The sequence below is a fragment of the Papio anubis genome, chromosome 2 (genome assembly GCF_008728515.1).
Source record: "Papio anubis isolate 15944 chromosome 2, Panubis1.0, whole genome shotgun sequence".
Taxonomy (NCBI): Eukaryota; Metazoa; Chordata; class Mammalia; order Primates; family Cercopithecidae; genus Papio; species Papio anubis.
In genome coordinates, this window is record NC_044977.1 from 93,303,103 (window position 1) to 93,321,281 (window position 18,179).

At 48.1% G+C, this 18,179-nt stretch overlaps 1 protein-coding gene across 7 annotated transcripts in view; it reads right to left on the bottom strand.

Annotated features, from left to right (window-relative positions):
* Positions 1–246: 246 nt before the first annotated feature.
* KLHL18 (kelch like family member 18) overlaps positions 247–18,179 on the bottom strand; it is a 61,565-nt gene continuing 43,632 nt past the window's right edge. For 2 of the 7 annotated variants that reach the window (XM_009200922.2, XM_021934464.2), the window contains exons 4-10: positions 17,195–17,393; positions 13,716–13,876; positions 12,203–12,339; positions 10,287–10,524; positions 6,341–6,445; positions 4,194–4,305; positions 247–3,494 (exon numbers count right to left, since the gene is read on the bottom strand). In XM_009200922.2, the coding sequence (XP_009199186.1) occupies positions 3,108–3,494; positions 4,194–4,305; positions 6,341–6,445; positions 10,287–10,524; positions 12,203–12,339; positions 13,716–13,876; positions 17,195–17,393 (1,339 nt within the window). In that variant the 3' untranslated portion in view covers positions 247–3,107. The remainder of the gene's footprint in view (positions 3,495–4,193; positions 4,306–6,340; positions 6,446–10,286; positions 10,525–12,202; positions 12,340–13,715; positions 13,877–17,194; positions 17,394–18,179) is intronic. The other 5 variants (XR_643768.3, XR_643769.3, XM_003894508.3 and 2 more) reach the window with 5 other exon arrangements.

Here is an 18,179-nt window from a genome sequence, read left to right on the forward strand (position 1 = left end):
GGGGTGATCTGGACAGGTACCAATATGCAGTCCCATTATGCAAATAAAGTCTTTGCATATTTTTCACCAGAAGTGACTCTCATAAAATAAATCTCTCCAAATACTACTTTTGCTGTACATCTGGCTTTTCCCTTATTTTCACAGAAATATTCCCACTTTGTCCAATATATTTTTTTTCAGTGAATCACAATTAAAAAAAAGATGTACTTCTAATATCTAAGAAACAAACCAAGGAAGGACAAGAGCTATTAGGAGTGTTCTCTTTCTTTATTTCTTTGGTTTCTTAACACAAAAGACATGCATTCTATAAATAAAAGGAAGGTTGATTTTCTGGGAAACAATAAATTGGGAGGAATTCCCATAGTCACACCTCTGTGGTCAAGAGGCTGGTCTTCAGCCCCCATCTGGCTGTAATCTCTGATGAAATCCAGAAGAGAAGGCCCATGTGTTATCCGAGAAGGTGAAACACTCAAGGACAGTGAATGCCACAGTCCTCTGCTCAGAGCTGGGCTAGGCCCCAAGGCCCACTGAGCACAATGTCTACCCTATCTCCTTGTTACACCCTTTTCACAATATCCTTGGGTGAAGCTTCTTTTCATGGGGCTATTGGAAAGGCTCCAATACCAAAGAGCCAGACCAGCCATTTACAAACAGCCATTCACCATCAGACTGAGGAACCTACTGGGAGGGTGTGAATATGTTGGTGTTTGCTCACTAGTGCTCAGAGCCCAGATCAAAACACTGGCTTGATCTTACTTTGAAACACTGACCTCAGGTGCAGCAGTGTAAATTCTACACCAGGAGGTGGGATTGGACTCAGGAAGGCCACTACAAGAGCAGCAGGCCATGGGAAAATGATCTACCATATCCAGTGGCAAAATCTGGGCCAGTATCCTAAGGACCCACTCAGTAGCCCACAGACTGATTTCTTAATACCTTCACAATCCAGGCTTGTCGGTGCTACTTCAAATTCACAAAAGGGGCTTGTAATAAGACAAGCACTGATACACTCCTAACAGGAAATGCACACCCCACCCACCTTCCGAGTCTACCCCTACAGGAAGGAGGGAGAAATGCTGGAGCTCTACCACCAGCCCAGGTTAAACGACATCCGATATCAGATTGTTGAGACATTAAAAATAAAAATATCATTTTCAAGTGCTTGTAGCAGAGGCCCAGCTCCTAAGTTGTAGGTAACAAAGGTACTTCCCTCTGAATACATGGCGATTGCACACACTGGTAAACCTGACGGTCCTGGGGTCGGGGAGACACCCCAGGCTCCACATTGTGCCTTTCTGAACAGGCTTCCAGGCCACCCCAGGCAGGCAGCAAAGGACAGGAAACCAACCAGGTGGAGACTGGAGCCCTAAGACCCAGTCTTGGGTTACAGGAATTGCATCTTCTTTTAGTCTCTACTGGAAGAACTTTAAAAAACCAATTTTGGCAGCAGCAGTTGAAGGACAGCCCCACTGCCCAGTGCACTGGTAAAGGGAAATGTCCTCCTCTTGAGTCCCGCTGTGCTACATTAGGTTTCATCCAGGGAGAAGGAGGAAGCAGTATGAAATCTTTCCAAAATGTAAAGGTCATTTGCCAAGATTAGAGGAAGAAATATAAAATCTGTTCTTTGCAGCAGCAAGAGATTCTTTCGGCCTTTAGTTATGTCATAAAAGCCAGCTGTGCTTGAATGTAAAGGTCCACCTTGCTGGTCAGTCTGCCCAGGGCTGGAGGGAGGCCAGACCCTTGGGATTGGCAAGTGGATGGAGGAGCAGTGGAATGGCAGGGCAGACAAGGTTACCAGACCAAGCCAGCCCACAGCTGGTAGAAGGTAGCCCCTGGTTAGATTCTAGAGGTGCATATGGTCAACGTGCCCCAGACGCATCACAATGAGGGAAATCATCCAAGAACAAGATCGACAGGCAAGTGAGAATCTGGCCGGACCTGCTGTTTCCTGCTGGTCAAAAAAAGAAGGAATGTCAGTGAGAGTGGGGAATCTGAATGAGCGCCATGGTGGCAGTAGGAGGTAATCACAGGGGCGTCTGGAGCCCCTAGCCCCAGCTAGGAGCCCCCACCAAGAAGAGTGGCAGTAATTCAGCAGATAGCTCTCTACACCTATGATTTTAAAAGTCCTCTGACAGTGGGTGTGAAGACAAACCCCATGAGCACCTTACTACAGGCCCAGTCAAGAGTGTACTGATTCCACACACACTGGGGCTCAGAGGGAACCCCCAGCTTGATGCGAGGCCTCAGGACCCTGGGATCCGAATGTGGGGTGGATACCGCCCTTCTCCAGTTAGACGGTTTTCCATTTAAACACAGATTTGCCCTTAGTGTCTTTTACGCTTTTTTCTTCCTGCAAAAGTTTGTTCACATAAAAAAAAATTATTTTTCTTTCCAGTTTCTTTCAAGTGTTTCTTTGTTTAAATTTCCTTCAGTATCTTTCAAGTATCTTTTTTTCCCTTCTGTTCTCCTGGACAGATGGAAAAGGCCTCACTGAAATCCCAAAATTAGACATGGGGAAAACTTCTCTTCTCCCTGCTTACCCAGCAATGAGGACAGAATCCTTGGTGCCACTGTGGAAGAAGGAACGTGCCTGTGTGCAGCCCTCCACTGCTGTTGCCACACCATCTCAGGCACGGAGGACACTTGGGTCTGTCCTTTCACCCCCAACTACATCCCAGTTTCCAGCAGGCTTGGACATTGCAGTCTCCCCATGGCAAAGTGGCCAGAACTCGGCTGGAGAACAAGCAGGCGAAGGGGAGCATCAGATGGAAGGTCTTCTGTGAACAGCGGGCCCACAGAGAGGCGGTGGGTAGGAGCTGGGCCTGGATGGAGCCTGTGTTTGTGTGGACCAGAAAACAGTTCCACGTCACCAGCTGCGGGATCCAGAGGAGCTTGTTTTCCATGCTGTGCATCTTGATGACCCAGGCCTGAAGGTCACAAGGGTGGCACAGTAGGGGAGGGCTTAAGCACCTGGAAAAACTGTACCTCCGGCGAGCTTGCATTTCGCCACCTCTTCTGGTCCACTGCCTCTCCTGAGGGACTGTTCCTGGAAGGATGCGCCTATGTCTGTACCAGATCCCTGCCCCACCACATCCCCATCCTCTGCCTTAGATGGTGAGGAGAGGGATGCAGCCCACACCGACCCCTCCCTCATGGCATGCCATGGGGGCCATGAATGTCCAGCAGTCCGTCTCTGGGTCATACATCTCCACTGAGCTTAGGTTTGACTGTCCGTCATAGCCCCCTACAGCGTAGAGGCGCCCACAGCTGGCCACCAGGGAGACCCGGCTCCGGCGCGTGTGCATGGGGACAATCAGGCACCACTGGTCTGCCACAGAGCTGTACATCTCAGCAATGCTGAGGAAGCCAGAGCCATCGTAGCCCCCGCAGACAAACATCTTGCTCCCCAGGGAGGCGGCTCCATGCCGGCAGCGCTTGTTGAGCATGCCAGCTGCAGGGTGCCAGGTGGCAGTGTGGTGGTTGTAGTGCTCCACCTACAGTGGGGAGAGAGGCACAGGTACAGGACAGTCAGAGACAAAGCTCAGTCCATAGAGTGACCGTGCAGGGCACAGCAGCCCCCATGATGTCAAACTCCTGTGGGAGGCATGGGGATGAGGAGCTCTGCCAGTATTCCCTCTGCTGCAGGCCTGCTCTTTGGCGTATGGGGCAGGGAGAGGTCACCTCACCTGACCCTTTCTGTCTGCATCTAAGGAAACAAAAAAAAGGATGTGCCCAAGGATGCAATGCTAGGTAGTGACAGAACCTGTATGAGAGCTGGGTCTCCTGTAATCTCCAGGGCTTTCCACTGCGGCACTGACTGACTATGGAATGACTAGTAAATGGCTGTTGAGCCTTTTTTACAGAATAAATACAATTTCAAACAAATTATCCAAAAGAATACAACTGTTTGCAAATTTACACTTGTAGATTTGCAGTGTCTATGCAGTGTCCGACAGACAGTAGAACAGGGTGGTGGCTGCAGATGTGACTACCCTTCACCCTTCTTTTGCGTACACTGGCTCGTTCTCTGTAAGTTCAGAATTTCAGAAGATGCAGTGGATAGCCTGAAACCTCACTAGATGATACTTTATCCAGCTATGGCAAGACTGAAGTTTTTTCAATTAATGATCTTCCAAAATAAATCTCAAAGACAGAAGAAGTAGGTGCCCTTATCCCAGGGGGCCCAGACTCACACTGCTGAAGATCTGCAAACCATCGTGGCCGCCTGACACATATATCCTGCCCTCAAAGACCGTAACCCCAGCAGCACTGCGATTCGAGCTCATCGGGGTCACCACTGTCCACCTTCAGGAAAGAGTCAAAATAGGAGGGAAAGCATGAGATTCAGGGTTCTTGTCCCCCCAAGATAGCCTAGCAGGGTTCAGGTGAATTGTGCTGGCCATCTCTCTACCTCTTATCACCTCTCCCACCACCTCTCTGACAGCTCTCCCTGGCTGCCGCCTCTCACCCAAGCTGCAAACCGACAGCCCATCTTCTCTGCTCATCTCCACGGCTGCTCAAAATCATTGTGTCTCATACAAGGCCTCTTTCTCTTACAGTTCTGCTCCTCCCTGCACTCCCTGCCTCGTTAAGCAGACGACCAGCTCTCTAGCTGCTGTACTTATAAATCTCAGTGCTATTCTGGCTGCTTCTCCCTCACCGTCAACATTCCTGTGGTCCCCCAAGTCCTGGCTGGTTTGCTTCCGAATCAGTGCTTGTTCCCATCCCCACTGCCAGTGCCCTACCCTGACCTCTCATCTGGACCACTGCCACAGCCTCTTTACAGGCAGCCTGGATTTCACACCAGTCCCATCCAACCCCACCCAGCCAGAGGGATTGCTTCTCCTGTACCTGGACCATGTCCGTCCAGTGGCTCCTCACTGTCTCCTCTAAGACAGTCCAGGTTCCTTCATGTGGTTTTAAACTTTTTTTATTTTTGAGACAGGGTCTCACTCTGTCACCAAGGCTGGAGTGCAGTGGTGCAATCATAGCTCACTGCAGTTTTGACCTCCCAGAATCAAGCAATCTTCCTGCCTCAGCCTTCTCAGTAGCTGGGACTACAGGCTCACGCCACCATGCCTGGCTAATTTCTCTCTCTCTCTTTTTTTTTTTTTTCATAGAGACAGGGTCTTCCTATGTTGCCTAGGCTGGTCTCGAACTCCTGGGCTCAAGTTACCTTTCTGCCTCGGCCTCCCAAAGTGTTGGGATTACAGGCGTGAGCCACTGTGCCCGGCTCTTCATGTGGTTCTTTACCTCTTGGTCCTCATCTACCCTTCAGCTTCACCCCACACCATATGCTACCCACCCTGCTCCGTCTCCCATCCATACACTGGGCTCCAGCCCATGAGAGGATCATTGCTGTTCTCGATTACAGTGAACACTTTCTTATTGCAGCCTCGCTCCTTGTTGTCTCCCCGCCTATGATGAGCAAACACCTCCCACTGGCTATCCATGACAGGTCTCACCTTGGAAGACATCCCTGCTACCCTGTCCCTTCCTGCAACCCTGGGGAAGATGAAGGTTCTCTCTGCTCTGTGTCCAAGAGCTTCTGACACAGGCCTCCAGGGTAGGACGATCATGATGCAACCTATGGCCCAACCACACTGGGTGCTTTAAAGGATCTCAGACACCCAGCTTGCTGTCTGATCCATAGTAGACTGGTTAAGTGAACAGAATACTGGCTTAAAGGCATCCTAATAAGTCCATTCAACTAATTTGTTTATATTTTATTATATAAGATGAGAGGATTCAAACACTAAAATGAAAAACTCGGGCTAACCTTGTCAATGTTTTTCAAAGAGTGTCCCACAAATGAGTCCCACAAGACGGTGACTGGTGTGTATTAAAAACCCGAGGTTAAACAGAGTTATTCACTGCAGGGTTTCTTAGAGCCTTTAAAATGTTAATGTATCTTACGGAAAGACAAGGACTCTGGCAGTTCAGACATCAACATTTTCCATGCCTATCTGACCACAGAACTTAAAAACTTTTTATTTTTTTTCCAAATCATATCCTACCCACTTTGGAACATGCTGTTCATCTACTTCTTATCCCCTCTTGCCTGTATTTCCATTAAAATGGGCTGATTTAGCTAAAAGGTACAGACCATTAAATAACTATTTCCAAGCATCTATGTAGACTATTTGTTTTAAAATTTTATTTACTCATTCTTTCACTTAACCGAGGGTTATTAAATATCTGGTATATAAAAAGTACTATAGGGGCAAAAAGGTAAGACATTCTCTACCCTCAAGAAGCTTAAATTTAAAAAACTGCAGTTCTGATTTTTATACTCTCTGTTTATCAGCTCCAGTTGCCCCAAGGGAGTTGGATTCCTTACTTGTCCGTTTCAGGTGAGTAGGTCTCCACGGAGCTGAGGGAAGAGTTGCCATCGTAGCCCCCACAGACGTAGATCTGCCCGTCCAGCACGACTGTCCCCATGGCACTGAAACAGACAGAGCTGTCATCCCAGATGAGCCGTAGCCTTCCTGGAGCAGCCTCTCTTGCCCACTGAGAAACAAACCTACCTACTGCCTCTTTCTGCAACCTAAATCTCAGGTATGTGACTAAGTACAGGCAAAAAACTGAGGTGACAGAAGCTGCCCCATCATTCCTCTTGTGCCCCACCCTTCTACCGCAGGCTGCCTCCCCTCCCCGCTCTTCTCTGTCCTTAATCTTTCTAAAATGCTCACCTTCCACCTCACCATGTGAAGGCTGAATTTACCTTGAAGGCCCAACGCAACTTCCTCTTTCCTCTTCCTCCCCTTTGTAAGAATTACTCTTTCCTGCCCCTACACTCCCTGAGTGGCTTATTACAGCAGTTGTTACAATCATTCATTCATCCATCAGATCTTTATCAGCTGGGGTTTAGAGTGGTAAGCAAGCCAAAGTTCCAGCCCACAAGGCACTTATGTTCTGACATTATAGGCTACCAGGAATCTATCTGCCACTTCTGTTTGTGTGTAATTTTTAATCAAAGCCTTGATCTGTCACTCAGGCTAGAGTGCAGTGGTACCATCAGAGCTCACTGTGCCTTGAACTCCTGTGCCCAGTCGATCTTCCTGCACCTCAACCTCCCAAGTAGCTGGGATTACAGGTGTGCACCACCACACCCAGCTAATTTTTTTTTTTTTGAGACAGGGTCTTGCTATGTTGCCCAGGCTGGTCTCAAAACTTCTGTCCTCAAGTTATCCTCTTGTCTCGGCCTCCCAAAGTGCTGGGATTACAAGAGTGAGCCACCACACCCAGCCAATCTATCTGCCACCTCTTAATAAGTGAGGACCTCCTGGAAGACAGGAAGGTCCTCACTTCATCTTCATCTGTGTGACCTTCACAGTGATAAGTATGATGTCCTGTATGTAACAGGTACTGAATGTATGTTTGTTGTGTTACCTCTGCTTTTTCCCACTCAATTCACATATGTTGTTTTCATCATGTGTATGGCCTCTAATTTATCTTAGTGGTTGATGCCACAGCTCCTGTTTGCTGTGCATTTACTACATGTGTCAGGTACTCTACATTTGCTATTTTCTTTTTTCTTTTTTTTTTTTTGAGACAACGTCTTGCTCTATCATCAGGCTGGAGTGCAGTGGCACAATGATGGTTCACAGCAGTCTTGATCTCCTGGGTTCAAGGGATTCTCCCACCTCAGACTCCCCAGTAGCTGGGACTACAGGCACATGGCACCATGCCCAGCTAATTTTCTTTTTGTATAGACGGGGGTCTCACTATGCTGCCCAGGCTGGTCATGAACTCCTGGGCTCCAGCAATCATCCTCCTGCCTTAGCCTCCCAAAGTGCTGAGATTATAGGTGTGAGCCACTATGCATGGCCCACTTGCTATTTTCAGCCCTTAGCACACCCTGCAAGGAAGGAAAGAGCACCATAATCACTGTACAGACAGGCAGCTATAGCTTGGGGAGGCTGAGGTCTCTCCTCAAGACTGCCCAGAGAGAGGCCTGCCTCAGATTTAAATGAGACAAGCCCAACTACCCAACTCCTCACATGCCAAGTTTTTCTAATATCAAAGACCCAGGGGTCTGGTGTAATCATGTAATCTTCCACTCTACACAAAGCCTTATAAGGAATTCAGCATGAATGCCAAGCTGTATTTTCAAATGTGATGCTGGTGAAGATTAAAAATGAATCTAGGTTTCTAACAAACAGGAAAATAAAACATACCAGGCTTAATGCTACCTTTTTTTTTTTTTTTTTTTTTTTGAGACAGAGTCTCATTCTGTCAACCAGGCTGGAATGCAGTGGCACGATCTTAGCTCACTGTAACCCTTGCCTCCCTGGTTTAAGCAGTTCTCCCTGCCTTAGCCTCCCAAGTAGCTGGGACTACAGGCGCCCGCCACCTCGCCCGGCTATTGGCTAATTTTTATATTTTTAGTAAAGACAGGGTTTCACCACATTGGCCAGGCTGTTCTCAAACTCCTCACCTTAGGTGATCCGCCCTCTGTGGCCTCACAAACTGCTGGGATTATAGGCGTGAGCCACTGTGCCTGGCTTGCTGCTACCTTTTAAATGTACATAGTAATCAAACTGATCCACAGAATGTCCCTTTCAGGGACATGATAACAGACCCCCTGGACCAGCCCAAAAGAGGAGAGGGACTTGCCTTAGGTAAGTACTGAGGGAAGATCACACATTTACTAGACATGATTACTATCCTTCTGGACACGGACACAAACATAAAAATTACATAACAAAACAGGTGTTGAACAATATGAAAATGAATTCAGAGGTGCCACAAAACTGCATGAGATTAACTATCAACTAGGTAGTAAAGGTGAGTGTGAAGAGGAGAAAATGCTGATTAGCATGGACTGGAATAGTCCAGTGTAAGAAAGCTCTATGGGATGGCATAGAACACTGGGGGAGATGGGAAGGAAAGATGGCACAATGTCACTAACTGGCAGGACAGACAGCTGTGTGGGATGTCAGGAGAGAAGTGACTAGGAACGCTTTAAGGGAGCCTATAATTTAAAAGGGATGTAATGGAACCGGGCCCACACTAATAACAGGGTATTAACCACAGTGAAGGAAAGGAATACCCAGAGGACTTTCCTCCAAGACAGCACTCTAAACCAAGTAACATCAAAGCAAGGAAGTGGTCCAGAGCATACACACAAGGAAGGACAGTTGACTGCAGTCAAAGCAAAAAAGCTACTCATGGTTGGGGACATGGAGCAATGAGTCACTCAAACACAGGAAGCTGCAAAGTATCCAAGCAGCAAAAGTGGGGATGGTGGGAGGAAAAGATTCCCAACGCATTCTTGGGAGGGGCAGATCTTACGTATTTTTTTCTTCCCAAAGGAACCTACCCCAATGTTTTGTGAACTGGTCTCACCAGTACAAAGGCAGATCCCTCCCAGCTCACATCCACATGTGAACGCTGCTGGATGTGGAACAACATTAGGCATATGTCAAGGAAGCTCAATGTGTAAAAGCGATCAATGCAGAGCTGTCCTGGGTAATGGGCAAGGGGGCCCTGGGCAGCTTTCCTCTCCCCTCCTTGGGCTGCGCCAGCCTTTTGGCTGCCCACACGTGTGACGACTCTATCATGTGTCTGACATAATGAAACATGCCACCTGTTATCACCTCAGCATTAAGAAGGCTAAACACAGGCACTAGGATATCTTCTAATCCCACTTCTTATTTGGGCAATATAAGCAGAGAAGTGGAGGGAGCAGGTAGCTAGAATGTACTGAGTGACATACCAACTTGGCCCACCTTGCAAATACCTATGTTTTCCTGTCTAGGAGAATGTGTGTGACCTAAATAAAAGAACACTGCTTTGGTTCATATTCTCCCCAGGTAGTGGAAACTCATGTGTGAGGGGAGTCCTGGGGAAGGAAGGTATACAGAAAAACACCTTGGATTTCCTTTTATCACTAATAAAGGTAAATCCTCCTTATTCTTCAAGTTTCAACTTTAATCCCACCTCTTCCCTGAAATCTTCCACAAGTTCCAGTCCAGTTTCTCTCCCTCCTTGAATCTTCCATAATACACATTTCCAGTCCTTATCTGGCACTTAAAATAACAACACAACTTCCACATGTCCACGTCTGGTCTCCCCAAGTTCCTCAAAGGACAAGGCGGGTATTTTACTTTTAAGCAGATGGGGGCTTGCTCCCAGGAGGTACCGGCAGTGGCTGGCCTGGCTGCAGGAAACTCCTAGGCCAAAGCTTGTATTTTACTTTACTGTGTGCCCCTGCTTGTCTAGCATGGCGCTCCCCAGGTGCTCAGTGTGTATGTTCGGGCTGCACGTGGCTTCCAGAATACCTTCTCTTGCTATTCATGCTCCCCACTCTGGTCCATGTGTCTGTCTCCGGGTTGTACGCCTCCACAGTGCTCAGCCGTAGCTGGCCGTCATATCCTCCAATGGCATAGAGAAGCCCGTTCACCACAGCCACGCCAACACGGCTGCGGGCTGTTGTCATGGGACGGCACCTCTCCCAGTGATTGGCGATGGGGTCGAACACTTCCACCACATTCAGGGAATCACCTGCATAAAAATTTGCTACTCAAATTAAAACAAATGAGACCACTTGTTTAGATCACAGCTATTGGGCATTGATTATACGGAACATTTGACTCAATTCTATTAGCTCTTCCCACAGAATTACTCAAGGCACAAGGGCCCACTAAGAAATTTCAGCCATGATCACCTCAAACCTAATTCTTTAAGGAAAATCAGAATCAGACAGGAGGTATTTATTTTTTAGAGAGGGCAGTTTTCAGTTACAATCAGGTACTCCACCTGCTTAAAGTCAAAGGTATAGGCGAATCGATACAATATTTCCTCCAGGCAGGAGGCATGCCAGAGGGACGGGCATGCGCTCCAGTGCTTTCATTTGCTAGTGGGTGACCCAAGGCAAGGAGCTTTGTGTCCCCACCCTCTGCTTCACACATGAAATGGAGATAATCTTTACGGATTAAATGATGTAACAGGTAAAGCACCTAGCATGGTTCAATATACTTAGTGCTCAATAAATAGTCACAGCAGCAAGGAATGATCATTCCAGCCCTATCTTTTGCATCAGGTTTTTGTGATGATCAAATAAAATAACCCCCTCTTCCCGTGGTATGCTGCTATGGGGCACTTGGCATTTCATTTGCACACTGCTCCAGCGTGCACTGAGTTGAGGACTTACCTGTTCCAGGCCCTATGATTAACAAGCAGCAGCTAGTACCCGACTCTCATCAACATTCAATTAAAAACAAAACTGGGCCAGGTGCGGTGGCTCACACCTGTAATCCCAGCACTTTGGGAGGCCAAGGTGGGCAGATCACTTGAGGTCAGGAACTAAAAACCAGCCTGGCCAACATGGTGAAACTCCATCTCTACTAAAAATACAAAAATTAGCTGGGTGCAGTAGCATGTGCCTGTAGTCCCAGCTACTCATGAGGCTAAGGCGGGAGAATTGCTTGAACCCGGGAGGCAGAGGTTGCAGTGAGCCGAGATTGCACCACTGCACTCCAGCCTGGGTGACAAGAGTGACACTCCATCTCAAAAAATTTAAAAACAATAAAAAATAAAAACAAAACTGCCTGGGAGTGCCCACCAACTCCTCCCAAGTTGGGAGGCCATGCAGCTTTCTGAAAATCTTACTTTTAGATTCAAAAACTGCCAATAACCCACGGACTGTAAAGCATGTGTGTGTTTCACAGTGGGTGGGGCTGACAGTGGTAGAGCCTGTGTATTTGGATAATCTTTCTCTTGGGGACATTCTCAGTCTAACCCCAGAGATTCATATAACCAAATGTGAATAGTCTGGTATGGAATTGGGTCTCTGACTGTATCCTATCCAGGGCTGACAGGATGCTATACCATAGCCAGTGTGATACTAGGGCAAAAGTGCTGGCTCAGGAACCAGTACACCCAAGTTCTAGTCCTTGTTCTGCCAAAAACAATTGTATGAACATAGTGAAAGTTCGGTGGGGCTCAATTTCTTCACTTGTCAGGTGAGCAGGCTAGGCCTCAAAGATTTCTAGAAGGTCTCTTTAGCACTGATATTCTGATTCAATGGCCTGAATATGTGACATGCTCTAACTGTAGAGCAATTGTATAAAATCAAGAGGGGCAAGGGAGATGACAGCACAAAACAGAGAAACCAGAAGGGCCAGGCTAATTTGTTTGGTGCTTCCTCATCCATGGAGTCCAAGATGGGGGTCTATAAAGGGGAGCCGCAAGGTACCTGCTGAGTTGAGGCCCCCCACGGCGTAGATAAGCCCAGCGATGGACGTGCAGCAGCGTGGCCGGGTTCTGAAAGCTGGCAGGTGGGGCCGGCGCTCTGGCATGAGGTGGTAGTCCTTTGCTTCATCTACCAGGTCCCTGGAATAAGGTGGAAGATGCTAGAACAGGAGGTATCCCCCCTGACTTAGTCCTTGCTTGCATCCCTGAGCCTGGCTCCCCACTGCCAACTGCAGGGGAAACCTGGGAGGAGAAGCCTTCTGGAAGGTCTGGTCTCAAAGAAACCAGGTGAGTTCTGGGAAAATCATATATGGCTACTGACATATATTCAAAATTAATGGGGCAAGACAAGTAGAGACCACCTCAGCTAGTGTAATCAGGTACAGATTAGGCATGAGAAAAACAGGGTGGTGGCCAAAATGGCTGGACCTGGGAGTTTCGACAAGCAGCAAGCACCCTGTCGCCACTCAGACCTAGCCCTTCCTTTCCATCCCCACAACTGCACCGTGGCTTGCAACCTGCAATTAATCACCACTCACCTGCATGGTGGCAGCTCCTCCCACATTTCCCTGCCTCCAGCCTGTCCCTCCATTCCACTTCCACACTAGAGTTCAAGCTAAGGCCCTTCAATGGCCACCCACTGCAGACAGAATAAAGTCCAAACTCCTCAACAGCACCCTTGAGACTGCTGGTCACTGGGCCATAGCTACCTCCAGACACAACTCCACCCTGTCCTGACACACACCTCCACACCACCTGCCATGGACAAGCACTTACTTCCTCCTGAACCAGCTGATCCCAACCAGGACATGGGAAATGAAGGAAAGCTGAATATGTGTAAAGTTTTTATCGGCAAAGGAGAAAAAAATATTTCAGGGTTGTGAATTTGACAAGCAATCTGGAGGAGAATGAACATTTTTCTCTGCTCTTCTACTTTTACAGCAGTCATCCTATAGGGCTGCCATCTTCTGAACTGTTTGAGTAGCTCTGCTGTGCCATGTTGTCATTGACTTACTCTGGGTAAAAGTTTCATGTGTTGATAAACATGTCCGCCCCTTGCCCATCATCATAGATGGAAAGCCTACACCTGCCAGAGGCCCCCCATGCCCAAGGCACTGACTAATATTTACTGACGAGGGCAAGGAGCCCCAGGAATTCCCATTTGCAGCAATGAGTGAGGTGCTGGTGTGGATAGGGTCAGGGCAGGCAGTAAAGATACTTGCACATTCATAAATAGCTCAGTGGGGAAAGTTGCTGGAAAATCCTCAGATAACTCAGCAGGGGAAAGCCCTTTCTGCTTTGATGCTCCCACATGGCACATCTCTCTGCCCAAGGAGTAAGATTCGGCCTCTTCACACTTGCTCTTCCAGCTTCTAGAGAGAGGGCTGACCAATCTGTGTGCCATGAATTAGATTGACCACTCTAAATGCTTTCTTTCCAGAACTGGAACAGGTGGCCAACTCCTCTTCCCTGCTTAGACCTTTAGCAGTGTCCTGTGCAGGTCCACCCTCACTCACCTGCATTTGTGGCAGCAACGCACCAGGTCATCCTGCTGTACTCTGTCTGAAAGGAACTGGGGCCGGCAGAGGGGCAAGCGGATATTGGACAGCAGCTCAGGCAGGTAGGGACCCCTCTGCTCCCGGTCGTATCTGACCCAGGCCAATGCAGCTTCAAAGACCTGTCATGAGAGTGGATGCTCTGGCAGCAAATCCTCCCACCCAGGGGCCACACCCCAGGCCTGCAATCTGAATGCCTCCACTTCCTATACTGAAGCAGTCCCTTGGGCCCATCAATCTTTTCTCCTACTTGTCTCTGAAATCCCTGATTTCTCTCTACTTCCTAGGCTACTAGAACAGCTTCCTGAATTTCATTATGATTATGATTATGATTGCATAGTGGAAAATCATCAATGGCATCTTATTCCTTTCTGTCAAAAAAAAATTCCTGTTTCCCTTCCCGCTGCCCCTGCACCCCTGCTCCCTCTAAACTCCCTCCATCACCCTCTCTGTACTCTAGCGAGGCTGGGCTGGTTCTCCTGTTCGCACTGTCCCCCCTCACCTAAAATGCCCTCTCATCTCCTCTTCATCGAAACCCATTCGCCTATTTTAAGGCCTGGCTCTAGATCGATGTTCTTCAAGGAGCCTTTCTTAATGGCTCCAACCACAAGGATATCACCTTCTAAAGCCCTATAGCCCTTACAAAATTTATCACTCAAATAAATGTGAGCTGCCCCACCCCCCAGCCCCATCATATTAATCAGTGTAAGAGCTAGGGACAGGACACCTAGTTCTTGGAAGGAGGCTTTTTCCTCGAAATCAGTGTCTACGCCGCTAAGCCCAGGGTCCACTTTTCTCTCAGGCTCCTATCAAGCCCGTTTCACCTCCCTAGCATCCCCCTTTCCTAGAGGAAAGAGGAAAATAAATCATACCTTTTAATCCCTCCTCAAATTTCTTTCTTTTTTTTTATTTTGGAGACAGGGTCTCGCCCCACCACCCAGGCTGGAGTACAGTGGCGCAATTTCAGCTCACCACAACCTCTGCGTCCCAGCTCAAGCAATCCTCCCACCTCAGCCCAAGTAGCTGGGATTACAAGCCAGGAGTTTAAGCTGGACCATGCCTGGCTAACTTTTGTGCTTTTAGTAGAGATGGGGTTTCACCATGTTTCCCAGGCTGGTTTTAAACTCCTGAGCTCAACAAATCTGCCCACCTTGGCCTCCCAAAGTGCTGGGATTACAGGCGTGAGCCACTGCTCCTGGCCCTCCTTAAATTTCTAACATTTGTCCCTCATCCTCGCTCTCAGGTGAGAAAACAGAAAATCAGAAGAGAATGTCAGTAAGAATCTACCTGTTCCCTGTCCCTGGGTGTGTGCCCCAGCTCTCCCTCCTGCTATTGTGGATATGGATGGCTTGTGCTCCTATCAAAGATGCACACCCTTACGCCCTAGACTGTCTGTTCTCACTTATTCCAGAACATCATTCCAACAAGTACTCTCCCATTTCTCCAACATTATCAATTCTTCCCTCTCTTCTGGAAAATTCCCACCAGCAGTCAAATATGCTGTAATTTTGCTGGGCCTGGCGCAGTGGCTCACACCTGTAATCCCAGCACTTTCGGACGCCAAGGCAGGCGGACCATCTGAGGTCAGGAGTTCGAGAACAGCCCAGCCAACATAGTGAAACCCTGTTTCTACTAAAAATACAAAAATTAGCCAGGCAGGATGGCGTGTACCTGTAATCCCAGCTACTCAGGAAGCTGAGGCAGGAGAAATGCTTGAACCTGGGAGGCGGACGCTGCAGTGAGCTGAGATTGTGCCATTGTGCCATTGTATTCCAGCCTGGGTGACAGAGTAAGACTCTGTCTCAAAAAAAAAAAAAAAAAAAAAAAAAGGCCTGGCATGATGGCTCATGCCTATAATCCCAGCACTTTGGGAGGCCAAGGTGACAGGATCATGTGAGGCCAGAGTTCAAGACCAGCCTGGCCAACATGGCGAAACCCCATCTCAACTAAAAATATAAAAATTAGCCAGGCGTAGTAGTGGGCACCTGTAATCCCAGCTACTTGGGAGGCTGAAGCAGGAGAATCGCTTGAACCTGGGAGGCAGAGAGGCTGCAGTGAGCTGAGATTGTTGCCATTGCACTACAGCCTGCCTGGGCATCGGAGCAAGACTCTTTCTCAAAAAGAAACAAACAAACAAACAAACAATCCCTCTTGATTTTTCACAGACCCCTCCCACAGCCGCCTCAATGTTCTGCTCTTCCTTAGAACAAGATTCTTTCAAAAAGTTATCTACACTTGGCCAGGCACAGTGGCTCACGCCTGTAAACCCAGCATTTTGGGAGGCCGGGGTGGGCGGGTCACTTGAGGTCAGGAATTCGAGACCAGCCTGGCCAACATAGTGAAACCCCGTCTTTACTAAACGTATAAAAATTAGCCTGGCATGGTGGTGCGTGCCTGTAATCCCACCTACTCAGGAGGTTGATGCAGGAGAATTGCTTGAACCCGGGAGATGGAGGTTGCAGTGAGCCAAGATCATGCCACTGCACTCCAGCTTGGGTGACAGAATGAGACTGTCTCAAAAAAACAACAAAAAAATTATCTATACTTGCTGTTTCTGGTTCACAGCAGGATTACTTCTTTTTTTTTTTTTTTTTTTTGAGACGGAGTCTCGCTCTGCCGCCCAGGCTGGAGTGCAGTGGCCGGATCTCAGCTCACTGCAAGCTCCGCCTCCCGGGTTCCCGCCATTCTCCTGTCTCAGCCTCCTGAGTAGCTGGGACTACAGGCGCCCGCCACCTCGCCCGGCTAGTTTTTTGTATTTTTTAGTAGAGACGGGGTTTCACCGTGTTAGCCAGGGTGGTCTCGATCTCCTGACCTCGTGATCCACCCGTCTCGGCCTCCCAAAGTGCTGGGATTACAGGCTTGAGCCACCGCGCCCGGCCAGGATTACTTCTAATAGTAAACATTGGAAATAACCCAAACATGCAAGAATAAGGCGAGTAGGCTGATAAAAATCAACAATGCTATTTAGACACTAAAATGTATAGAGGCCAGGTGCGGTGGCTCACGCCTATAATCCCAGCACTTTGGGAGACTGAGGCGGGAGGATCACTTAAGGACAATAGTTCAAGACCAGCCTGGGCAACTTGGTGAAATCCAGTCTCTACAAAAAATACAAAAATTAGCTGGGTGTGGTGGTATATGCCTGTAGTTCCCGCTACTCGGGAGGCTGAAGTGGGAGGATGAGGCTGCAGTGAGCCATGATCTTGCTACTGCACTCCAGCCTAGGTGACAGAGCAAGATACTGTCTCAAAAAAATAAATAAAACACATAGAGAGTTTTCATGAAAAATGCATGATACAGTAAAACAAGCTCCATAATATACAACAGCCACATACATGTCATGATCTTAATTTTGTAAAAAAAAAATAAATATATAAAACAATGATTATAAAGAGCAGCACCTCATGTCACCTGCACAGACTGCTACTGTGCTCACATACCTGCTCCTCAGATTTGACATTCAGCTCATCCCGAGACACCAGCTCAAGCACATCTTCCAAGGGTAGGGCCAGGAACTCTTCTGACATGGACACCTCCACAAAGTGCTGGTGGATGAAGCTGTTGGCAGCGTCGTACAGCACAGCACACATCATTGTCTCAGCAAACTGGCGCACACCCAGGCAGTTTTTTGGGTGAAGCCTTTTGGCATAAGAAAAGAAAAAAAAAATAGAGGAAGAAAGGATATTACCTTTGATCATTCTCAGGCTGGTTCTGGGTAGAGCCACAGAATGAAAACAAATTCTTAACCTCAGCTTTGTTGGAAACTCTCTGTGTGACACAAGCTGTACTTCTGTGGGACTCAACTTCTAAAGGTATAAAATTAAGAAGAAAGATTATCCTCAAAGGTCCCTGCCTTTTGGGCCTGGTGCTCTGTGCATCAGGTGGAATGAGCTCTCTGGGTAGTTCTGTAAAGTAAGTGTCAGAAGGCGAGAAGTAACCGTCACGGGAGCGCATGCACTGAAAATCTGCTTGAGATGTTCCACCACTGAAATTCCTGGTTGAGTGTCCAGGGCACTATCTCAACTTTGGTCACAAGGAAGGCACTGAAGTCACAGAATTACAGTTTAAAAAACAAAGACAGGGCCGGGCACGGTGGCTCACGCCTGTAATCCCAGCACTTTTGGAGGCTGAAGTGGGCGGATCGTGAGATCAGGAGATCAAGACCATCCTGGTTAACACGGTGAAACCCCGTCTTTACGGGGTTTACTGTATTTTACTTTGTAAAAATACAAAAAATTAGCCGGGCGTGGTGGCGGGCGCCTGTAGTCCCAGCTACTCGGGAGGCTGAGGCAGGAGAATGGTGTGAACCCAGGAGGCAGAGCTTGCAGTGAGCCGAGATCGCGCCACTGCACTCCAGCCTGGGTGACAGAGCGAGACTCTGTCTCAAAAAAACAAAAAACAAATAAACAAACAACAAACAAAAAA